The following is a 21,139-nucleotide window of genomic DNA, read 5'->3' as shown; positions in this document are numbered from 1 at the left end:
GAGGGACCTTGTCAAAGGCTTTCCGGAAATCTAAGTACACTGTCCACTGGATCCCCCTTGTCCACATGTTTGTTGACCTCTTCAAAGAACTCTAATAGATTAGTAAGACATGATTTCCCTTTACAGAAACCATGTTGACTTTTGCCCAACAATTTGTTCTTCTAGGTGTCTGATAATTTTATTCTTTACTATTGTTTCAACTAATTTGCCCGGTACTGATGTTAGACTTACCGGTCTGTAATTGCCGGGATCACCTCTAAAGCCCTTTTTAAAATATTGGCATTACATTAGCTGTCTTCCAGGCATTGGGTACAGAAGCCGATTTAAAGGACAGGTTACAAACCATAGTTAATAGTTCCGCAACTTCACATTAAAAGACTGTCATGAAACTTCATATGTCATCCTAGCAAAGCAAAACAGGCCTGCGGAATTCATACCCTCCCTTCTCCTACAACTCAGCCATAGACCACGACAGCTTTGTGGGCGCGTGCCGAACAGGTCAGGTCCATCGTGAGACAACAAGCGCGGAGACAGCGGTTGGTCAGGAAAGTCCACAGGTACCACATACCGACTGGAGTTATTTCATGTCTATTACAGGTGATTTTCAATTTACTGCTGGGTAACCGTTTTGGCAAATGCTGACTCTTTAAAGGCAACCACCGAAATGGCTCGATCCGGCTCCCAATGAAATCAGTGGGAGTGATAGTGTCACCCGCATAGGAGAATCGACACACACACACACCACCCTGGGGCCAGTGCGAATGCAGGAAGTCAGACAAAATGATCATCATGTCACCTGCCCTTAAAGCCCACACCCCCAGCGGCGCGGCCGCAAATGGCTAGCGAAGGATCCCCCCCTCCCCTCTGCGGCCACGGAGGTGAGAAGGGGAGGCCGGCAGATTTTCCAGTCGGCGCAGCCATGGAAGGGAAACAAGCCAAGCGCTGAGCCTACCTCTTGCGGAGAGCTTCTTGGTGTTGATAATCTTGGCTGCGTACTCATGGCCGGTGCAGAGTTTGACGCAGCGTCGCACGACCGAGAAAGCCCCCCTAGAGAGAGGAAAAGAGAGAGAGAGAAAAAAAACTAACTTCCCAACCTCCGCACCAGGAGAGCTCAGCAGCAGCCCACCGGGCCGGTTTGGAGAGGCCCTTAGGCTGCTGATTATCACATTGGCTTAATATTTCAGTGTAACCAGCACAAGACACGGGGACATCTGGCACTAGCTCTGACTCAGCACCGTGACGGGCAGGTGTGCGAGCCGCCCTGCCGGAGGATCTAAGGCCTGCAGGATTCGGAGGGCACTTTGGGGGGGGGGGGGGGCGCGGTGCGGGTATTCCCACTATACGGGGGTGACCCAGGGACTGCTTGATGTTCAGTGGCACAGGCTCCCTCCATACAGCGTTTGAGGGGGCGGAGCCTCTCCCAGCATAAGGGGCGGAGCCTCTCCCATTGAGAAGGAGGAGCTAGTCCACAATGCATTGCAAAAAAAAAAAAGAACATTAGCATATCACCCCCAAACCCCCATCAATCCTGGTCCCAAGCCAAGGCCATCAGCGCCCCATAATGCAGCTGGACAGGACTCACCCCCCACACACTTGCTCCCACACACCCCAGCAGCCCCACCCCACCCCCTTTCGGGACAACCAGCAATTAGCTGCTGCTGCGCTCGGTGCTGTACGACACACCAGATACCGGCAGGGCCTGCCCCAAAGAGCAGACAGGCATGGGGACAGAAGGGCAGCAGGCACCGAGCAGCCCTCAGACAGGAAGGCAGGAGCTCGGAGCTCCAGGGTAAAAATTTTCTAATGCAACCTCAGTGACTGAGACACCCTTCACCGTGTTTTCAAAAGTGACTTGGGGCCAGACTGTCCAAGCTACTTAGGTGCCTGAAGACGCAGGAGAGTGCCTAGTAGGACGGTCAGACGCATCTAAGCAGGTCAGGCACCCTGTCTCCCATGGGATTTAGGCACCTAACCTGCTTAGGCACTTTTGTATCTCACTAGGTGCCTTTCTGCGTCTTTGACAATCAGGCCCCCTAGCACTCAGCTGCCTCTGCCTCCCAGACAGCCAACTGGAACGGGGCTCATAAGGGTAGGGCCACACTGCAATGAAAAACCCAGGCCAGCTGACTCAAGGGGCTGTTTAATTGTAGGGTAGATGTTTAGGGACCTGTAGACAGTCTGGACTCACCCCTGCGGCACCTCCTGCTGGTCATCTCGGGACTTATCTCTTCCAGTATCCTGGAGCGCCCCCTGCAGGCTGGTGATCCACCTGTCCTCTGGCCCCATATCCCTCCCGGACCCCGGTGCCCTTGTATGTGGGGTGCTGCCCCCTGGCAGTACACCCCTCAGTACTAGCGTCTCCCCTCCCTGGGGAACCCCCACCCACTATCCCTACCTCACCTCAGAATAAGGCCACTGCCAGTCATCAACTAGCCCCCGCTCCCTGGGGCAGACTGCAGTATAGGCCACTCATCACTGGCAAGGAGGGTTTGGACCTGCTGCCTTGGCCTAGCCCTGGGCTGCCCTCTGCAACCCCCAGTACCCCTTGGCCTTCTCCTAGGCTGCAGCCTGGGGCTTTCCAGGCTGGAGCTCCCCAGCCCTGCTCCACCCAGGTACTCTGCTCTAGTTCCCTGCAGCCAGGCCCTTCTCTCTGTGCACTCAGAGAGACTGCTGAGCTCTTGGCTCCCAGCCTTCTTATACAGGCCAGCTGAGGCCTGATTGGGGCGTGGCCCAGCTGCAGCTGCTTCCCCAATCAGCCCAGTAGCTTTTCCCTTTGCCCCAGCCCTCTGCCAGGGCTCTTTTAAACCCCCCAGGCAGGAGCGGGGTAACCACCCTGCTACAGGACCCTTCCCCCTTGCAGGGTCCTACAGCCCACACTGCAATGAGACAGCCCGAGGCAGCCGGCCCAGGCCAGCCGTGGGTTTTTAACTGCAGCGGAGACATACCCTAAATGTCTACATCATTCCTGAAAAGAAGAGTTAGGCTCCCAGGTCACTTCATTACTTTGAAAATTTTACCCTTTGACTCTTGAAAATTGTCTCCATGGTGCGTATTTTGCACCAAAAAACCCATATCCATCTTAGGCCCTGCCAGACTCACTCCTGCTGGACGATTCCGTTCCTAGGGCAGGTCTGTTTTTCTTTAACTACACTTCCAAACTGCTTTTAAACCACGTTTCCCTCCCCCGTTACAATTCCCCAATCAGGAAACAGAATTCCCTGAACACGGGGAAAACCAGGTGCGAGGAGACCGCTCCGACCCGGCCCTTCTCCCGCTGCCTGGCTGGTGTTTGGTCAGCTCGCTCCCCAGCAGCTCATCTGGAGACGGTGCCCCCCTCAAAAGGATAAAGGACAAAAGATGCTGAAATTCCAAACGTGCCAATGCGAGATTTTCCAGGATTGTTCTGGATCAGGAAAAGCGGCTTTCACGGATGGGGGTGGTGTTTACTTGTTAATGCCTAGATATCAGCATCCAAAGGTGGGCAGCGCAGGCCAGGTCCAGCCAAAGAGGGTCTAGAAAGCACTGTCAGCAAGTGGCAGCGGGGGGATTTGCTCCTGGGAATGCAGGCAGATAGCCAGAGTTGCTACGCAGCCTGGCTGAGGCTCTCTAAAAGCCGATGCTGATCACTGCAGAGCTAAGCGTTCCCCAGGTGCCCAAGCCAGCGCTCTAAGGGGAAAGCGTTGGCGTCCCTAGCTCCTGGATTTCTCGCTCTGCATTGTGACCAGCTGGGAGGTCTCCTTAAGAAAAGCCAGTGGCTCTGGGTGGGCATTAAAGACCTTGGAGCCCCAGCTAAATTCTCCCCTTTGCTACAGTCATTGCTGTGCAACCAGCTTCTGTCCTCCACCCCAGAGGTGGCTGCATTGCCAGGAGGTAACTTGCATGAGGGAAGCACCACTAGTAAATCAATCACAGCTCCAAAGATCACGTGCTGTTGGCCTCACGTTGCCACAGCCTGGCAAGGGTAGACTAGCCAGCCCTGATCCTGCCATGGAAAAGGGCAGCTGCTTCCCCTCCTGCCCAGGAGATCCTCACCTACAGTGTCCTTCAAACCACAGCCCTTTCTCCCAGGAGAGACCTTGCCCTTCTGCAATCCCTTCTCCCCTCCGCTCTGCTAGCTTTCTCCCTCTGCCACTTCCTTCCTGTGCTTTTTAACCACCCCTCCCAGCTGATGGGACAGCCACCTCCTTAGCCAGCCAGCCTGCACTCTGATTAGGTAATTAAGTACTCTCCATTCCTCCCTCAAGTCTTCTCTAGGGGAAACTAATCAGAGCTTAAGTGACCGGAGTGCTGGGACAGCTGTTAGCTCTCAGCACTCTGTCACACTCCACATCATCTTGCCCAACCCAGCTGCTCCCCAGAGACTGCTGCTTCTTCAAGAGCTGCAGCTCCCCAGAATTATAAGCTTCATTATCAGAGATTCGTGAATGCCTGTCTGGGGGAACAAGGGCTGGGGAAGGGCCACAGTTCGCACCTAACAGGGCTGAGCTCTGCCCGAAGGGGGCAGAACACAGATTCGGGATGTGTCTATGGCTTTGAGCACAGTAACTCCAGCACCCCCAGGTGTATAACCCCTGCACGCAGAGTAGGGCGACCGATGGCTTTTCCGGTTTGCTGGAAGTTCGGAGAAAAAAATCGGTTTTGGTCAACCCGAAAACAAGATTTGCCAGAACTTCCAGTGACAAGCAAATAATAATAATAATAATAATTAATTAATAATAATTTCAGGGCGAACGGAACATTTTGTTTCAATTTCAAGGTCTCTTTGGCCCATTTTTTGAAAACTAAAATGAAAGGCCATTTCCCAGCAAAAAGTCATTTCCAATGGAACCGCTCACCCCGCCCTCCTCAGGGGTCTTGGCCCAGTTTAGATCGGCCCTGGGCAGAGACCTGTGGGGAGGGCGGGGTGACGGTTTTCAATGGAAACTTCTGCAGCTGCTGCCTGGGCAGGAAGGCAAAGGGCACCTCGGGTTCCTGGGGCACAGGGAATGGAGACAGACCCCCCCCCCAATGCTCCTTGCCGCCCCGATACGCATCTGGCTATCCCGGCTGGGGGATGAAATGACTAGCTGGGGGCTCAGAGCCACAGAGCGAAGCCAGGCGCCCCGTTCTCCCTGCATGCACCCATTACATGCCCTCCCTTTCCTCCCTTATTTATTGTCTGGATCGCGGCAGTGCCAAGAGCACCCGGCATGGGCCAGGACCCCTCTGTGCTAGGCGCTGCACGAACAGCGACTGCAGAGAGAACTCCCAGCAGAAACCCATCTCAGCAAACCTGGGCACCTTCTGCAGGGGGAGCATGAGAGTCGGAATCAATCCCCCCCCCCCCCCCGCCTCTCCCTGCCAAGTCTCTTCTGGGCCCACATCTCAGTTACTTCCCCCTGAGTCTTCCCTACAGGGAGCGACGCCTCATGGAACAGGGGCCCCAGTTGCCAAGCAGCGGCACCCAGCCGAGGGGAAGCCAGGCCATGCTGCGTGAGGCCCGTGGAGCGATTCCCGCCACGCACGGCACGGGATCCCCGCACGAGGCTTTCAGCTTGGGAGCGTTTCTAATGATCTTCTGCCCGCGGCTCCTCCTTTCTTTGCAGCGCTGAGCGGAAAGGCTCTGCCCAGACCCGGCAGTGGCCCATTCCGCTCACAGAGCCGGCAGGCACTGATGGGCAAACGGGGCCATCCTGCTCTGCTCAAACGCCTTCAAAAGAGGGAGGAGCACAGGCAGCAAGAGGCACCTTCAAAGAGCAGCAACAGAAAGGCAATCTGCAGAGAGCGGCCCCGGGGCTTCCCCCGTGACCAGCAGGGGGGCAGGCAAAGCAGACCAGATCCCTAACGGAGGTGGGGCCGGGGGGATTCCCAGACGGGGACGTGGCAGCTGGCCCGACGATAGCGCAGGATACACCAGGATAGCAACAGCTACGCCCAGCCAGAGGCTGCAGGGAGCGGCTTGCTCCCCCGGCCCTGTATTTCCCCCCCAGGGCCTCGTTCCCCAAGCTGTGCGCAGGGTGGGTGATTTTTGACCCTGATCAGCGAGATTTTCTGCTCCAAACCTCTGGACTTAGGAGCCACCAAGGGGTTGGCTGGAAGAGAAGAACAGCCTGAGATAGGCCATTGGCTGATTTCCTGAGGCCCTGACCTCAGGGAGGTCACAAGGGCAAAGCAACCCTCCGGGCCATGGACTGTGGGAGCCCTTGGGAATTCAGCTGCCCTCTTCGGGCAGGGACTGGGTCTTTGCTCTGTGTCCGTAGAGCACTGGCCACACCTGGTCCTGGTCCCACCCGTGTGGCTCCGAGGGGCTACGAATACATAACGAGCAGCGCGATCTATCCGAGCACCTTGCAAGGGATTTGTCCCCTGGAGCAAGGCATCGTACATCTCCATTGTACAGGTGGAGAACTGATGGCCAGAGACACCCACCCAAGGCCACACAGGAAATCTGTAGCAGACCAGGGATAGGATCGTGCTCTAACCACTGAGCTGTCCTTCCTCAAGGGCTTCCTCATATCTGTGCTGGGCACATGGCTCCTTCGGGTCAGAGAGAGGAGAGGGGACATAAGAATGGCCATACAGGGTCAGACCAAACGTCCATCCAGCCCAGTATCCTGTCTTCTGAGAGTGGCCAATGCCAGGTGCGCCAGAGGGAATGAACAGAACAGGGAAACATCAAGTGATCCATCCCGTCACCCATTCCCAGCTTCTGTCAAACAGAGGCTAGGGACACCATCCCTGCCCATCCTGGCTAATAGCCATTGATGGACCTATCCTCCATTAACTTATCTAGTTCTTTTTTGAACCCTGTTAGTCTTGGCCTTCACAACATCCTCTGGCAAGGAGTTCCACAGGTTCACTGTGCGTTGTGTGAAGAAATACTTCCTTATGTTTAGTATCAGAGGGGTAGCCATGTTAGTCTGGATCTGTAAAAAGCAACAAAGAGTCCTGTGGCACCTTATAGACTAACAGACATATTGGAGCATAAGCTTTCGTGGGTGAATACCCACTTCCTCAGACGTCTGACAAAGTGGGTATTCACCCATGAAAGCTTATGCTCCAATACGTCTGTTAGTTTATAAGGTGCCACAGGACTCTTTGTTGCTTTTTCCTTATGTTTGTTTTAAACCTGCTGCCTATTAATTTCATTGTGTGGCCCCTAGTTCTTGTGTTATGAAAAGGAGTAAATAACACTTCCTTATCTACTTTCTCCACACCAGGCATGATTTTATAGACCTCAATCACATCACCCCTTAACCGTCTCTTTTCCAAGCTGAAAAGTCCCAGTCTTATTAATCTCTTCTCATACAGAAGCCGTTCCATACCCCTAATCATTTTTGTTGCCCTTTTCTGAACCTTTTCCAATTCCAATATATCTTTTTTGAGATGGGGTGACCACATCTGCACACAGTATTCCAGATGTGGGCGTACCATGGATTTATACAGAGGCAATATGATATTTTCTGTCTTATTATCTATCCCTTTCTTAATGATTCCCAACATTCTGTTAGGGAAGTTATCTGCTAGGTGCCCGGTCCGTTCTCCAGCGGCTCAGGCCAGGCCAGAACGAACCTCTAAAGAAGCAACACATTTCAGTACCATGGAGAGAACACGCTCAGGTTCCATCTTTACGTGGCAGAACAAGCTGCCCTGGTATCATGGCATGATCCCAAAGGGTGCCAGCAGCTGTGTCCCTAGGTGTCTGAACTGTTGGGAGTTAACAGGGGGATTATGGCAGAGTTTAGATGCACCGGTATCAAGACTCGGGGCCCCTCTATGCCAGGTGCTCCACATGCCCCCCTGGTATCACCTTCGGTAACTCCTCTTCTTCCTCCCGCCCCAGCAGGTGTCTGCAGACTTCCCATAGCCATCGCTTCGCCGAGCCTTCCCGGGAAGTTCCCCCCTCCAGCCTCTCTGTGTCTCGATGGTAAGCAGGCACCAAGGACCAGATGTTGTGTCTCAGGGACAGTCGCATCAGAGCTCCATTGGATTGCCTCCTCCCTGCTCTGTGACCTGATCCTTCCTGGTACAGAGCCCCAAACTGTGCTGGCCAGCTGTGCTGCCAGGTTTGCTGTGCCCTCCGGAGGCCTTGTCTGCACCACAGACCGGGCCCCAAAACTGCCCCAGGCCGCTGCTCCACTGGCAGAAGCTGTAGTGTAGACAAGGCTGGCTCTAAGACAACAAAGAGGTGAAACGCCGGAGTCCTGTCTATACTACAGCAGGAACCAGGGCAGCTGCGCCCGTTGGCAATTCCCGGTCCTGATATTGCCAGGGCAGTTGTAGCCTACGTGTCCCCGGTGTTACTGCCTCTTCCATGGTGGAAAGGGCCAGTTTAAGTGTCTAATCAGCGTTTGCAGCGCCCAGATCTGCGGCCTGAGAACCAATGGGAGGCACGGCCCCCGCTCGGCAGATGGCATTGGTGACTTTCCTGAATCCAGTTAGACACGCAGACCCCAGCTCCTATTTCATCCACCTCACAGACCTTCTGACCAGGTTCTCCCTACCAGGGGAATAACCTGTCCCCCACCCCGCCTCTGATCTGTGTGCCCCGCTCAGTGTTCAGACCAGCCCACCTCCGTCTCTACTGCACTGATCCCAGTCCCAGCCCCCTCCTGTGCCCAGGGGAGTGGTCCGATCCCAGCGTGCGAGGAAGGGGTGGGGGTGGATGGACGGGGACTAACCAGAGCCCGTCTGCAGCTGCTCCGGGTGAAATCCCTGGACACGGCCCTGACTAGCAATCAACTACAGGAACGGCCGAAGTTCCACGGAGTATTTAACCCCCAGAGCAGGGCTCCCCTCACCCCAAAGCCTGGTCAGCACCCAGCATTTCAGGTGCAGAAGGATCTATCCCAGGAGCTCTCGCTTCTGGCCTGTCAGCAAGAAACAGCAGCCTGCATGGACTGAACAGAGAGACTGTCCCTGAGAGAGCAAGGGAGAGGCCCCCTCGCCTCCCCCATATTAAAGCATAGAAACCGCCACTCACCCAGCAACGGGGTCTTTATCAGAGCCCCTCCTGTCTATCAGGCTGCTCCTCCAGCCCCATCCTGGCAGTACACTGCAAGATATGGACCATCCCACGCCCCCAGGCGGCAGGGCTGGCCTGCTAATCCCATTGGAGTCAGGGGAGACCCGAGGTCCAGAGACGAAGGCCCAGGTTTATAAAGGTTTCCAGGCACCGTTACGCTCAGCGTTGCAACACCTAATGGGTTTAGGAGCTGACACCTCATTCCCAAAGGGATTTAGGTACCTGACTGCCTTAAAATCTCTGGGCCTCGGTGATTAGCCCACAGCCCCCCAGGGAGTCAGTCTGGGGCCAAGCTAGTGCCTTAGCCACTGGGCCACCCTTCCTCTCTGCCCTCACCACCCCCCAGCACCAGTGCCCAGAAGCAGAGCCCAATCCGGTAGCCCCCTCCACAGAAGGTGTCATGGAGTGTGGGGGGAGACAAGGCCCTGCCCCCCCCCCCCACTTCCTGCGATTCACCATGACTCTCAGCCAGCCAGTAACACAGAAGGTTTATTTAGATGACAGGAACACAGCCCAAGACAGGTCTTGCAGGTACAGACAACAGGACTCCCTCAGTCAGGTCCATCTTGGGGGAAGCAGGGGGCTAGGGAGGCCAGAGCCCTGTCTGGGCACCTCTCCATTTTCTCAGCCAGCCCCAAACTGAAAAAACTCCAACTGGTCCTCTGGCCTTTGTCTCTTTCCCGGGCCAGGAGGTCACCTGATCTCTTTGTTCTCCAACACCTTCCGTTGGCACTTTTGCAGAGGAGGGGCCCAGGCCATCAGTTGCCAGGAGACAGGGCGTTGGCCATTCTCTGTGCAGACACCATCACACTGGCCCTCTTGGGCTCTGCGACAATCACACCCCCCTAGACACTCAAGAAATGCATAGGGGAAACTGAGGCACCCACACAGCACTCAGAGAAAACATTAAGAACATTCCCACTTCGTCACAGAAGGAATCCCCCCCAAAAGCTCGTAGCCTCCCCCCCCAACCATAAACTAGAAGCAACAATGCTGAGAACAGCAATCCCGCAGGACACATTACTGCCTCGTGAATTACAGGAGCACCTACACCGGCCAGTCACAGAGCAGGGCCTGCATCGTGCTAGGCGCTGAACAAACTCAGAACAGAGGGATGCTCCCCGCTCTGGAGAGCCGATAAGCAAGACAAGAGACAACGGGTGCATACAGAAGGGAGAGCACAGTACAGGTCAGTGTGATGGCCACCAGCCCTGTGGCCGAGATCTGGTGTCGGGGAGTGGGGAGATCTGGCATCCCCATCCCTTCAACTAGAGTTCAAAGCGGAGGCTCGGCTGGTGGTAAGGGGCCAAAGCGACGGGGCTCTGGCTCTGTGCAAGTCCCCTTGCCCCCAAGGCCCATGCAGGGCGACCTCTCTGAGCACCCTCCTCAGGCAAGGCAGGCTCGGGGTGTCCCCCAGCAGTTCTCCAGCATCAGCACATCTGTTCCCCCAAATCCAAAAGCCCAGACCAGCTCGGAAAGGCCCCCTGAACAGGACACAGTCTGGGCCTGCCAGGTGATCTGCTCCCCCCTTCTGCCGTTCTAACAGCCCTTCCCCGCAGGCACCCGGGCCCCACCCGCTGCAAAGATGGCACCAGTTGTCCCAGAGAACCCAGCCCCGGGAGACGCTCACACCCGGCTCTCGGTGGGCTGGGATGGTGCCTGGGGAGAGCTCAGAACCAACCCAGCCAGCGAGGCTCCCATTGGGACCAACAGCAGCAAAATGGGGTGGGCAGCAAGCAGTGGGTCAAAGACCCCAGCACGGGCACCCTGGCGAGAACAGGAGGAAGAGGGAACCGCCCAGCGTCCCTGATGCCTCTGATCTGGGCAAGCGGGAGCTAAAGCACAGAGTTGGGAGCCAGGACTCCTGGGTTCTTCCCCAACTCTGCCACCAGGTAGGTCTGACCTCGCCCGTGCCACATTCCTGCTCTGCCCCTCTGTAAAGGGGGGGTAATGAAACCAACCTCGCTGCAGGCTCCGAGAGGCCGATGACGCTGCGCTAACACTAAGGCAGGCCCAGCCTGCAGATGGAAAGGGCTGGGGAAGGATTATGGCTGACAATCCTGGCAATGAACAGGGGCAGGGGGCACTGCCTCCTCCTGGAGAGAGTCAGCTACTTCAGGAGCCTCCCTGTGTGTCATAGTCTCTGTACTGCTAACACCTAGATTCTCAGGTGGCCGGGGGATCTGGGGCTCCGACCCTGCGGCGACATGCACGGTGCCCTGGGCTGGCTGCATTAGAAAACCCGGCAAGCGAGGGCAGGAACAGTGCGGAGCAGCAGCAGCTGCCTCAGCACACGGTGCCGTTATGAGCCTGTGTTTGCCAGCGCAGTCTGTTGCCATGGAAACGCCAGGTGCCCCGGATTGAGGATTGCTGCAGGGGGCGAGGAAGCGAGCGTGGGCGGGAAGACGGGAGGCGGGGCGGGGGAAGCACTGGGCAGGGGCACAGGATGGCAGGAGCGAGGAGTTCCTCTGGGTGGAATGAGGGGGGCCCTGACCAGCCTCCAGAGCCAGCTGCATTGCTCGCGGGACAGAGGGGCAGCCGCAGCAAGTGACAGCCCTCCCCCTCCATCCAGAAACAAGCCTATTCCCCGGGGGAGGCGGTGATGGAAAGGAACAGGCTCACATCCTGCCCCGGCACTGGTTTGCCTCTGCACCAAGCCCTGGCTCGCCAGCCAGCTTTCCCGTTTCCACACCTGGCAGCTGGCATGTCAGGGGCAGGGGACCTGCGCACTCTGCTCCCTCGCGGAGCAAGATGTCCCATCCCGGGCACGCAGCCAGCGATGTTGGTGCAAGGAGCGGGCTGGCCGAGCCAGCAGAGAGGGCCGGCAGGGGTCCCCCGGGGTCCGGTTTGTTCTGCCCCACGTGCTGCCCGCAGATGCTCTGCTGGGGAAGGGGCTGGGGGCCTCCAACTCGCAGGCCCCACCCTGCTCCTGGCCCTGCAGAACGGCTAGCGCCAGAGGGTTTTCCCGGTGTCTAATTCCTGCCCTCTGCAGCCCCGAGAACCTCTCCAAACCTCACCCAAGGCCGGGCTCCCCCTTCAATCACTGCTCATTGCCGCCTTCATCCCCCACTGCTGTGCTGCCCATCGCCTTTGTCCCCTCGTGGCATAACCCAACCTGGCAGCGCCACTCCACCGCGGGCCGGGCCATGTCGTCCACGCGCCGCCCTTGCTCCAAGCCCTCTGGGGCCCGGCTGTAATCCCCTCGATGGCGCTAACCCCGCTCTGCGTTCGCTGGGACTCCCCAGTTCCCCGCAGCCTGGCAGGCAGAACCACCACCAACTCCCCTGGGGCCGACAGAGCCAGGGGCGCAGACACTCACGCCCCGATCCACGCGGCCCTAACCCCGGGCTACGGCCCCCCCGGGACGCACCGCCCAGGGTGCACAGCACCGGCCCAGCGTGGCCTATAACCCCAGCTTCCCAGCACTGCAGGGCCGAATGAGCCCCCCGAGGGCCAGTTTCTCCCCCCACAGAACAGCAGCCCCCCCCTCCATGAGAGTGTTGTCATCCCCCGGAGGCGCTGCCCAGCCAGGCACTGAGTACATTTCTGCTCACACCCCCGCTGCTGCTGTTGTTTCTTCCGATCCAAACGGCTAACAAGCCTTCAGCTGAACGGGGAAGAGGGCAAGGGAAGGACAGGGCCTTGCCAGCGTCTCAGGGCAACGCAACCAAGGCAGAGCGTTAAACCCCTTCCCAGAGCCGAGCACCCGCCTGTGGCTAGCAGGGGCCCAGAGCCGCTGCAGTTCAGCGAGATGCCAGGTGTCCCGGCAGGGAGCAGTCACAGAGAGCGGATGGGCAGTGGCAAAGGGAGGGTGATTGGAGCAGCCATCTGTTCCGGAGCTGGCAGAGCCCTGCATGAGAGGGAGGCTGGCACCTCCCAGCTGGTCTGACTGGCACCACAGCCCAGGGATAGGATAAAAATGGCAGGGTGAGCTGGGGCAGGGAGGGGAAGCCTGAGCTGGGAGAGGCTGCGAGCTTCTAAACAGGTGCCAGGGCCTAGCCAAGGTTGCGTCAGCGCCCAGGGCTGGCACTTTGATCAACCAGAGGGTTTGGGGCTAGTCAGGGCAGCCCCACACTGCCCACTGGTCTCACCCCAGAGGCACTTCCAGGCCAGATCAGCCATGGGGCCCCACTCCTGTCTCAGACACTGGCACCCTGTAGCCACCAGTTCTGGAAAAACCTGCCCATGGGGACATTCCCCCTAGAGACTGGTTCCTGCGCTGAGGCCAGGCTGGGGTGTTAGATGAGACCCCCTTCTTTTATACCTAGCTGCTAACGCCTGTAACTGAGAACTGTCTATTTCACTGTCCAGCTAACTGTCCAATCCTCTCGCAAACCTCACTGAGCTCCAGACCTCGGTCAGATCTTGCGGCGGTGAGTTCCACCGGCTAATTACCCGATGTGCAATAATTGTCTTTCCCGTGCAATAATGTGTAATAATGGTTTCAGCCAGCTGCCTTTCGGTCCCACTCCCCGGCCCCTTGTGCTTGTATTATGATGAAGGGTAAATATCGGCGCACCTGTTCTATCTTAGACCCCTGCATCTTGCGCCTGCGTCATTCATTGGTTGTTCCACCCGTCTTCGCCCCGAAGGTAGCAGACATAGCACTGGAATGGGCCTTGACAGCGGCACTCAGCTCGCTGCAGTATGTCCGCCACCATCCCCTCCCAATGCTCTGTTTGATTCCCTGCACATTGACGGACAAGCTCCCGGAGCTGGCGAAGGAGACCCTCTCACGCCTCGGTAGCTGGGGTGAGGAGTCAGACATCGCCATAAGGCCCTGCAGCTGGGGGCAGCCCTCACAGACCTCTCTACGCTAGGACAGGCAGCGTGGCCTAGTGCCTAGAGCAACTCAACTGGGACTCTGGAGAGCTGGGTTCAGGTTCTGCCACCGGCCTGCTGGGTGACCCTGGGTAAGTCACTTCCCTGCTCTGGGCCGCAGTCTTCCCACCTATGAAGCACTTTGAAACCCACTGGTGGAGAGTGAGACGTCAGAGCCAGGCATTCGTTGCTTCATACTCTTAGAGGTGCTGGGCCCACAAACGCCCCTCGCCGGCCCAGCTGCTGCTTTTCACTCCCTTGGCCACGTTCCTTTCCGAGCCCAAGGCCCCCGAGCATGCGTCAGGGCGGCAGACAGGCAGGGCCTGCACCCCAGGAGCCAGGCGACTGCCCCGGCCAGCAGCCCCAGCCTCTCCCGAATGGTTCCTGGAAGCCGCCCACTGTTTATTCCACAGGGCTCCGCACAGCAGCGGGGGGAGGGCCCGCGGTCGCACACCCCGCAGCCCAGCTTGGCTATTATTTATTGGCCGAACTGCCTCGGGGCCGGGATCTACGTGCTGCCCAATAGCCCCGCCACCACCCGCCAGCCCCCTCCACGCCAAAGGGCCTTCGTGCAAAAGTGACCCTCCTAGTCCCCCAAGTGATCAAAGCCTGGTGCACCCGAAGGACAGGATAGCGGGGGGCATACTTCAGCGGAGACACCCCCGGCATGGGTAAATAGGAGCCTCACCAAGAAAGTCCTGGGGATCAAGAGCAGGCCACACATAGCCAGGGGCAGGGAGCCGGGTCAGCTCTCCAAGCAGGCTGGGCACAGCTCACGAAGAGACCCCCCCCATTGCACTGGGCTCTGAGCAGACTGGTAGCCACTGCTGATCTGCTTAGCTATTTCGAACACACCCATCACCCTGGTATCCGAGCTCCACCACGGTCCACGAGCAGCCTCACTTCAGCACCCGTGGGGCAGCTGCTGTGTCCCTGCAGGGGGCTTAGTCCTCAGGCCTGGACATGCCAAGCGTGCCAAAGTGAGAATTTGCTGTAGTATTTTTATGCCTCAGTTTCCCCACACATTGGATGGCTACCCAGTGAGGAGTGGGAGGAAGAAGGATTACATTTGCTCTCAGGGAAGACTAAGGGACATAAATGCAGGTGGAATGAACAGGGGAAGCGCTGGCTGACCTGGAAACTGAGGGGGAGAGAGACGTACGCGCCAGAGACGAAGTTCACTACTGTCTTCTCTGGGCCGACCTGGATGGGCACACTTTAACCTTCCTTTCTCTAGGCCAACCTCAGGACTTCCTGCGCTGCCTTCCAGGTGACTAACAAACCCGCCTGCTGCAAAGGCCGGGCGAGGTGCGTTCTCCCTGCAGAGCATTCCTGTCTCCCCCGGGAGCCTGGCTCCGTGCGACTGGCAGGAGGAGCTTGTGGTGCGAAGCAGGAGTGTGGGAGCCTCCGGGGCTCAGTCTCCGGCGGCTGCGAGGCCACATGGCCTACCCCGAAAGCACAGCAAGCCCCCCTTGGGATCTGACACATCGAAGGGGTTCCTCCAGGAGGCTGTTCCGAAGCTGGGGGCGTAGCCAGGCGCCTCCCCGGCAGCTCGACGATGGCTCGGAGGAAGGCTCGCCGACAAGCACGCCAGCCAGTTCCGGAGCAGCCCTGCAGTGCCTGGCTCTCCTCGGACAGCGCTCCCCAGCTCCTCTGGGGGCGGGCTCCTGACCTTCGTTTCCAAGGCCCTGGAAGTCAGTCCCACTGCTGCCCTTCTGCAGGCCCCGTTACGGCGCCCACGCTACCTCCTCGCTCTGCCGAATTCACGCCTGTCAAAGAGCCTCCAGAGAAACGCGGAAGCCCAGCAGTCATGTTCTGCAGCAGGAAGGGAGGGTCCCTCTCTATACAGCTCTGGCAAAGACCCCCCCACACACACACATACCCCCAGCATGTGCCCTCAGCTCCGTCCCTCCCAGACGCCTCATGTTCTGCACCCTTCCAGGGCACATTCAACACCTGGGACCACCATGACTATGTCTCTGAGCACCCCACAATCTTCAGCCTGTTTCTCCTCCTCGCTCCACCTCTGGAGAGAAGGGCAGAGCTGGTATCCCCAGTGAACACATGGGAACGGAGGCCCACAGAGACAGGGTGACTCACCCTGGGTCACAGAGTGTCACTCCACAGACACCAATTCCGGTCCCCCCTATGACCCAGCCACCGGCCCCTCTCTCTGTAGCAAGGAGGGGACAATCTCTCTCTATACCTCTGGGCAGAGCCCACCTGGCATCTCGTGTTCGTTTCTGGGCGCCCAACTACTACGAGCATTCACAGAGCGCCTAGAGGCTCCTGTCCCGGCCCGACCCTGTTGTGCCAGGCGCTGGACAGACACGGAACCAAAAGAGTTCCCACCCCAAAGCGCCGTCCGTCCAAGTAGCGGATGTAGAAAAACTGGCAGGGGTTCCCAGCCAAGCAACGCAGACGGCTGGGAGCTGGGTTATAAGGAAAGACGGTGAGAGCTAAATCCATACAGCTCAGCCAAGTGGCGAGGGAGGGGGCAGCAGGAGAATTATTGTAGGATGTTTAAACCTTCCAGGCACGCTGCAAAGTCCATGTCTGTTTGCTGGCCTTTGGGAAGGGATGCATGCAGGGGGGCGTTGAGACAGGTCGTTATGGGGTAGCCAGACTTGCATTAAAGATGGAGCAGTTTGCAAGGAATGGAATATTTTCAGGGGTTGCGAAATGGCAGGGCCAAGATTATCCCAGTTTGGGGGGGGGAGGCTCAACTGGGGCACCCCAAATTCACTGCTCAGCTTGAGACACCCCAAGAGGTCCTGAGTCTGGGCTACTGCCAAGCACCAGCTCTCCGAAACCCGGGCCGCTTTAAGAGGTCTCAGCCTGGAGATGCCCCAAAAGGCCAGTGACTTCTGACAGCCATGGAGCACGGGTGTGAAATGTACGCCACTGGCATGCAGAGGGAGATGCTCCCCACCAGCCGGACCTCTTGGGGGGCAGCTGGGGTGGGGAAAGCCCCCTCAGTAGGCAGCACTGAGCGCTGGCCCCCCGGCACGAGGCCGGGTCCCAACGTGGGTGTGCAGATGGCAGGGTGCCCACATCGCGCACTCTCCCAGTGGCACAAGGGCAGACCCCAGCAGGGAACACATGGCAGCTCCAGCCCCTACTCACTGGAGGGGCAGCTATGCCAGCCCCCAGCTGGGCACTAGTGACCTGTAGGCACGGGGGGGGGGGGAAGGGGCGCTGAACCAACCTGCCAGGGCAGCTCCTCCCCCTGCCCAGCACCCACGGGCTGCCCGCTCTGTGGCACTGCTACTCCAGAGCTCAGGGCGCACTGATCTTCTGGGGGGGGACCCCCCTCCCAGTTCCCCTCCTCCAGCGCCAGCACATGGCCCTGAATGCAAAGAGGGGTGATTGCTGCCAGCCTGGGGCAGGGTGCCAGGGTGGGTGGAGTCTTCCCCAGCCCAGGGGCATCACCAAGAGCGCCCCCTCCCAGCCAAAAATCAGCGGTGATGCCTGTTGGGGGGGGGGGGCGCTTCTAAATGCAACTCATGACCGAGGAGCAGGAGCAGGCTGGGGAAGGCCGGTCTCCGGGGCTGCGCCGGACCAGGCAGACAAACCACTGCAGTGGGGGCGAGGGGGCTGGGTGAGCCCCGCAGAACCGGCTGCCTAAAAATACCGGCGCGGCTGCAGGAGCCTATAAATACGCGGCGAGCCCGAGCCGGAGGGGGGGCGGGGAGGACCCAGCGCCGCAGGGGAGCCGGGGGGGGGGGTCTAGGGTTTCTGGCACAAGGGACCCGCTGAAGGGCTAGTGCCATTCTCCAGATGGTTCCCATTCCTCCTGCAACATGCGTCATGGCTGCGAGCTCCGGCCGGCAAGCGAGCCCCCAGCCCCCGCTGCCACCCGCGGCCGGGCGAGCCCAGCCCCGGCACATGGCAAGTAGTAGGACGCCCCCCCGGGGGAGGGGGGCAGCTGGCAACCAGAGAAGCCTGGGCCAGGCTCCCCCCCCCCACACACACACTAGGGAACCCCCAGCACGGTGACACCCCAGAGCCAGCAGCCACCTTCCAGCCACCCCCGCGGGGCTTCCCCCCCGGCCCGTGCGCCCAGGGCGCAATGGAGAGCGCACCCCTTGCCCCGCACCGGTGCCGGGGGGGGCAGCACCCCCGGCTCCTCCCACCAGGCCCTGTAACGGGGGAGGGGAATGACCCCCAGCTCTCCCCACCCCGAGGGGCGCAGCCCCCCTCGGGCGCCCCGGCCGCGGGCGCGCCGCTGGCTCCAGACGCGGCTCCTTACTTGCCAATTTCCTCGTACAGCTGGTACTCGTCGGTGAAGCGGGTGCAGGTCACGGTGGTTGCCATCGCGGCTGCCGCTTCGCTCCGCAATGAGCTGGGCTCCGGCTCCGCCTGGCAGCGGGGGAGGGAGGGGCTGGCAGGGGCGGGGGCAGGAGCCACCCAGCCCGCTGCGCTCCGAGGCTCCCTGCGAGCGGCGAGTCCCCCCACCCCGGCGGAGGAGCAAGGGCCAGCCCCCCGGGAACCCCCGCAGCCCGGGGAGGGGGACGGCCAGCCCAGCGACCCCCCGCACCCAGGGCATGGGGTGGTGTCAGGCCCCCCCAGGGGCCCTCGGGGCACCCCACAATACCCCCAGTGGAGGGGGCAGTGCCAGCCCCACATCATTAGGGGCCCCCCAACCAGAAGCCAAGGAGCCTCCCCATTCACAGAGATCCCCCCTTAGAACCAGCCCCCCAGTGCACCCCCCCCAAAAGCCCCAGGGTTCCCAGACCCCACAATTTCTAGCCCCTCCCCACTCCCACCCCACGGAGCCAGGGCCCCTCCCGGAGACGGAGAGGGACACAGACCCCTTGGTGTTTGGGACCTGGGCTCCACTGGGAGGGGAGCTTGGGGGGAGATGGTGAATGTGGTCTGGTTTTTGCTTGACCGGTCTCTGTTTCTTATTGTGGCCAGCCAGGCAAAAATACAGGCCAGGACCTCTACTAAGGAGGGGGCACCTTGGTTCTGCCCTGGGACAGGGCCCCTCCCTTCCGCATCAGCCCCTCACCCCCGGATCCAGAGGTCATGGGGTTGGGCGATAAAGGGCCATTAAAGCACAATATAGCACTGCTGCCCAGTCTGAGAGAGGTGGGCCCATCACTCTGCACCCCCACATGCCAGCCTATTGCACCTAGAGCCAGGAAGCGATGGAGCCGGGGGCCACACGGCTGTAAGGATATTTCAGGACCACCATCCAGGTTCTCATAGGCCCTTACAGGGGGGTTCACCTGGTCACGGTGGAACTCTGGGTGATGGACCCTCTACACAGCAAGATCAGTGCCCGAGACAGGGCTGCCCCGGGGCCTGGTCCCTGCCTGTGTGGCAAACTCCCCCCCACACCACCACCAATCCAAGCAGCGCTGCCAGACCCACCCAGAGCCTCCCACTCCTAGACACCCACCCCAGAGCCCCCCCCCATGCCCAGAGGCCCCCACTTCTGCTCCAAGTGCCAGGTGCATTCCCTTGACCTTGCCTCCTCCAACAGAAATACACAGCAAGAGGCACATTTAAATAAAACAAACAATCCGACCCAAACAAGCCACTCCCCCTGCCACGTCCCTCTCCCCCCTGGGGAGAGGCTGAAGCAAACACCCCCACAGATGTGTCCTCGAGTGTGACTGGGAGGTGTTCAGAGCCTACCGTAATGAGCGTGGAGAAGAACCCCTTCGCCCGCACCAGCTCCAGCTGAGTTATCCCCCGAGATTGGTTTGGGAATCATTCACTCTTCGGGGCTGCTCAGCAAGGGCACAGGTGTGATCACACTTCCGCCCGTGGGCTCCAGGTGTATGCGCTAACTAGTCCTGCGTGACCAGGCCCCGTAGTCCCAGTTGTTCCCGGGCTCTGGCCGGGGGTTTACACCATCCTAGTTGCGAAAGGGGCAGAGGCATCCTCACAGCCACCACAATGAACCGGGTTAGAGCCAACAATCTGCCCTGGGTGTAGAGCACAGCCATCGGGCTGGTCCCTGACCCATAGACAACTATCATTTTGGTTGCTAGAAATCTGAACTAATCCCACGTCGCTCTTATAGGCAGATCTCCCAGCACTTTACCAAGAAGGTCAGTATCCTTATTCTCATTTTATAGATGGGGAAACTGAGGCACAGAGATGGCGGGGGAGGGGATTGACTTGCCCAAGGTCACTGACAGGGGAGTGGCAGGGTTGGGAGGAGAATCCAGGTCTCTTAAGTTGTGGTCCAGTGCTCTGGCCAGCATCCGCCCCCATTCAGCATGGACATCATTGCTAATCAGTAACAGCAGGATGTGCATGGTGATAGTGGGGGTGGGGAGGAGCATTCACACTCCATAGGATGTGAAGGCAGATTCCTGTTATAGCTTCTGTGACAGGGCTCAAGGGAACGCTGCTGGCTTTAGACCTAGGAAATTTCTGTGTCCACAATCAAGGGAAGGAGAAAAAGGTCTGCTAACAAGACCCAGCTCTGGCTCCATCAGGGCGCCTGGGCTGATCACAACACTGCGCAGCACCACAGCAGCCTCTCCTGACTTGACACGTCCTGACTCGGCCAAGCTGGCTGTCCCGGTCAGGGAGAACCCCCGTGCGGCGAGCTGGTTTCCAAGGCCAGGCCAGCATAGCTGGAGAGCAGCGGTGTCTACAGAGAACCCAGCGCAGGGGTCCTTCCTGTGAGAGTGATGCTGCATAAGGGGCATCCTGCCAGCATCATCTGGAGCAGGAGATGGAGCCGGGGCAGAACGTGCAACTGGAAATGAAGGATGCAGAATTAGCCCAGCAGGAAACTCCAGGGGGAAATCGTGCCTGTTGAGATGGAGCCCAGAGTCCCACAGCCACAAGTCTGATGAACCATGTAGCCCTGGGGATGGGGGGTCACCCACCAGCTGGTGCACCCCCTCATGAGCAGGGTGTAGCAGCTTCTTCATCTCTGGCACCCCTGTCCACGGTCACACCAATCCAGGCTTTAAAACCAGGAGTCAGCCCTCCCCAGAACCACAAGATCAGCTTAAAAACCAGGAGATTTTAAATGATGACATTAGAGGGTCTTTCGAATGGGTTCCTGGGCACAGAGCCTGGCGGGGTCACCTTTGCAAGCTCTTCTCCACAAACTAGGAGAGAGACGCTTGCCTTTTTTAAAAATTAAAGTGGAGCGTCTCACGCAGTCACCTGACTCCGGGAGCTGGGGCTTTAAGAAACACAGCAGCGATCACAACGGAATACAAAGGAACTGAGATGAGAGGCACGGCCCAAAGCGAGGGAGCCTTACCGGCTCTGCATGGAGGGATGCCCTGAACACTTCCGGGATGTGTTCCCCGTCATTTGCTACACAGCAGCCTC

The 21,139-nt window shown here is 58.9% G+C and overlaps 1 protein-coding gene across 1 annotated transcript; it reads right to left on the bottom strand.

Annotated features, from left to right (window-relative positions):
• Positions 1–952: 952 nt before the first annotated feature.
• Positions 953–18,158, bottom strand: LOC113407694 (calcium/calmodulin-dependent protein kinase type II subunit beta-like; the record flags this gene model as incomplete). The annotated part of the gene is made up of 2 exons (XM_026657130.1): positions 18,078–18,158; positions 953–1,047 (listed from the first exon to the last, which is right to left on the bottom strand). Coding segments are annotated over exons 1-2 (160 nt in total), but the record flags the coding sequence as incomplete, so codon positions are not given.
• Positions 18,159–21,139: the final 2,981 nt, after the last annotated feature.

The sequence above is a fragment of the Terrapene carolina genome, unplaced genomic scaffold, assembly GCF_002925995.2.
Source record: "Terrapene carolina triunguis isolate 2854851 unplaced genomic scaffold, T_m_triunguis-2.0 Scaffold51, whole genome shotgun sequence".
Taxonomy (NCBI): Eukaryota; Metazoa; Chordata; order Testudines; family Emydidae; genus Terrapene; species Terrapene triunguis.
The sequence above is the reverse complement of the archived record's forward strand: the minus strand, read 5'-3'. Positions and strand labels throughout refer to the sequence as shown.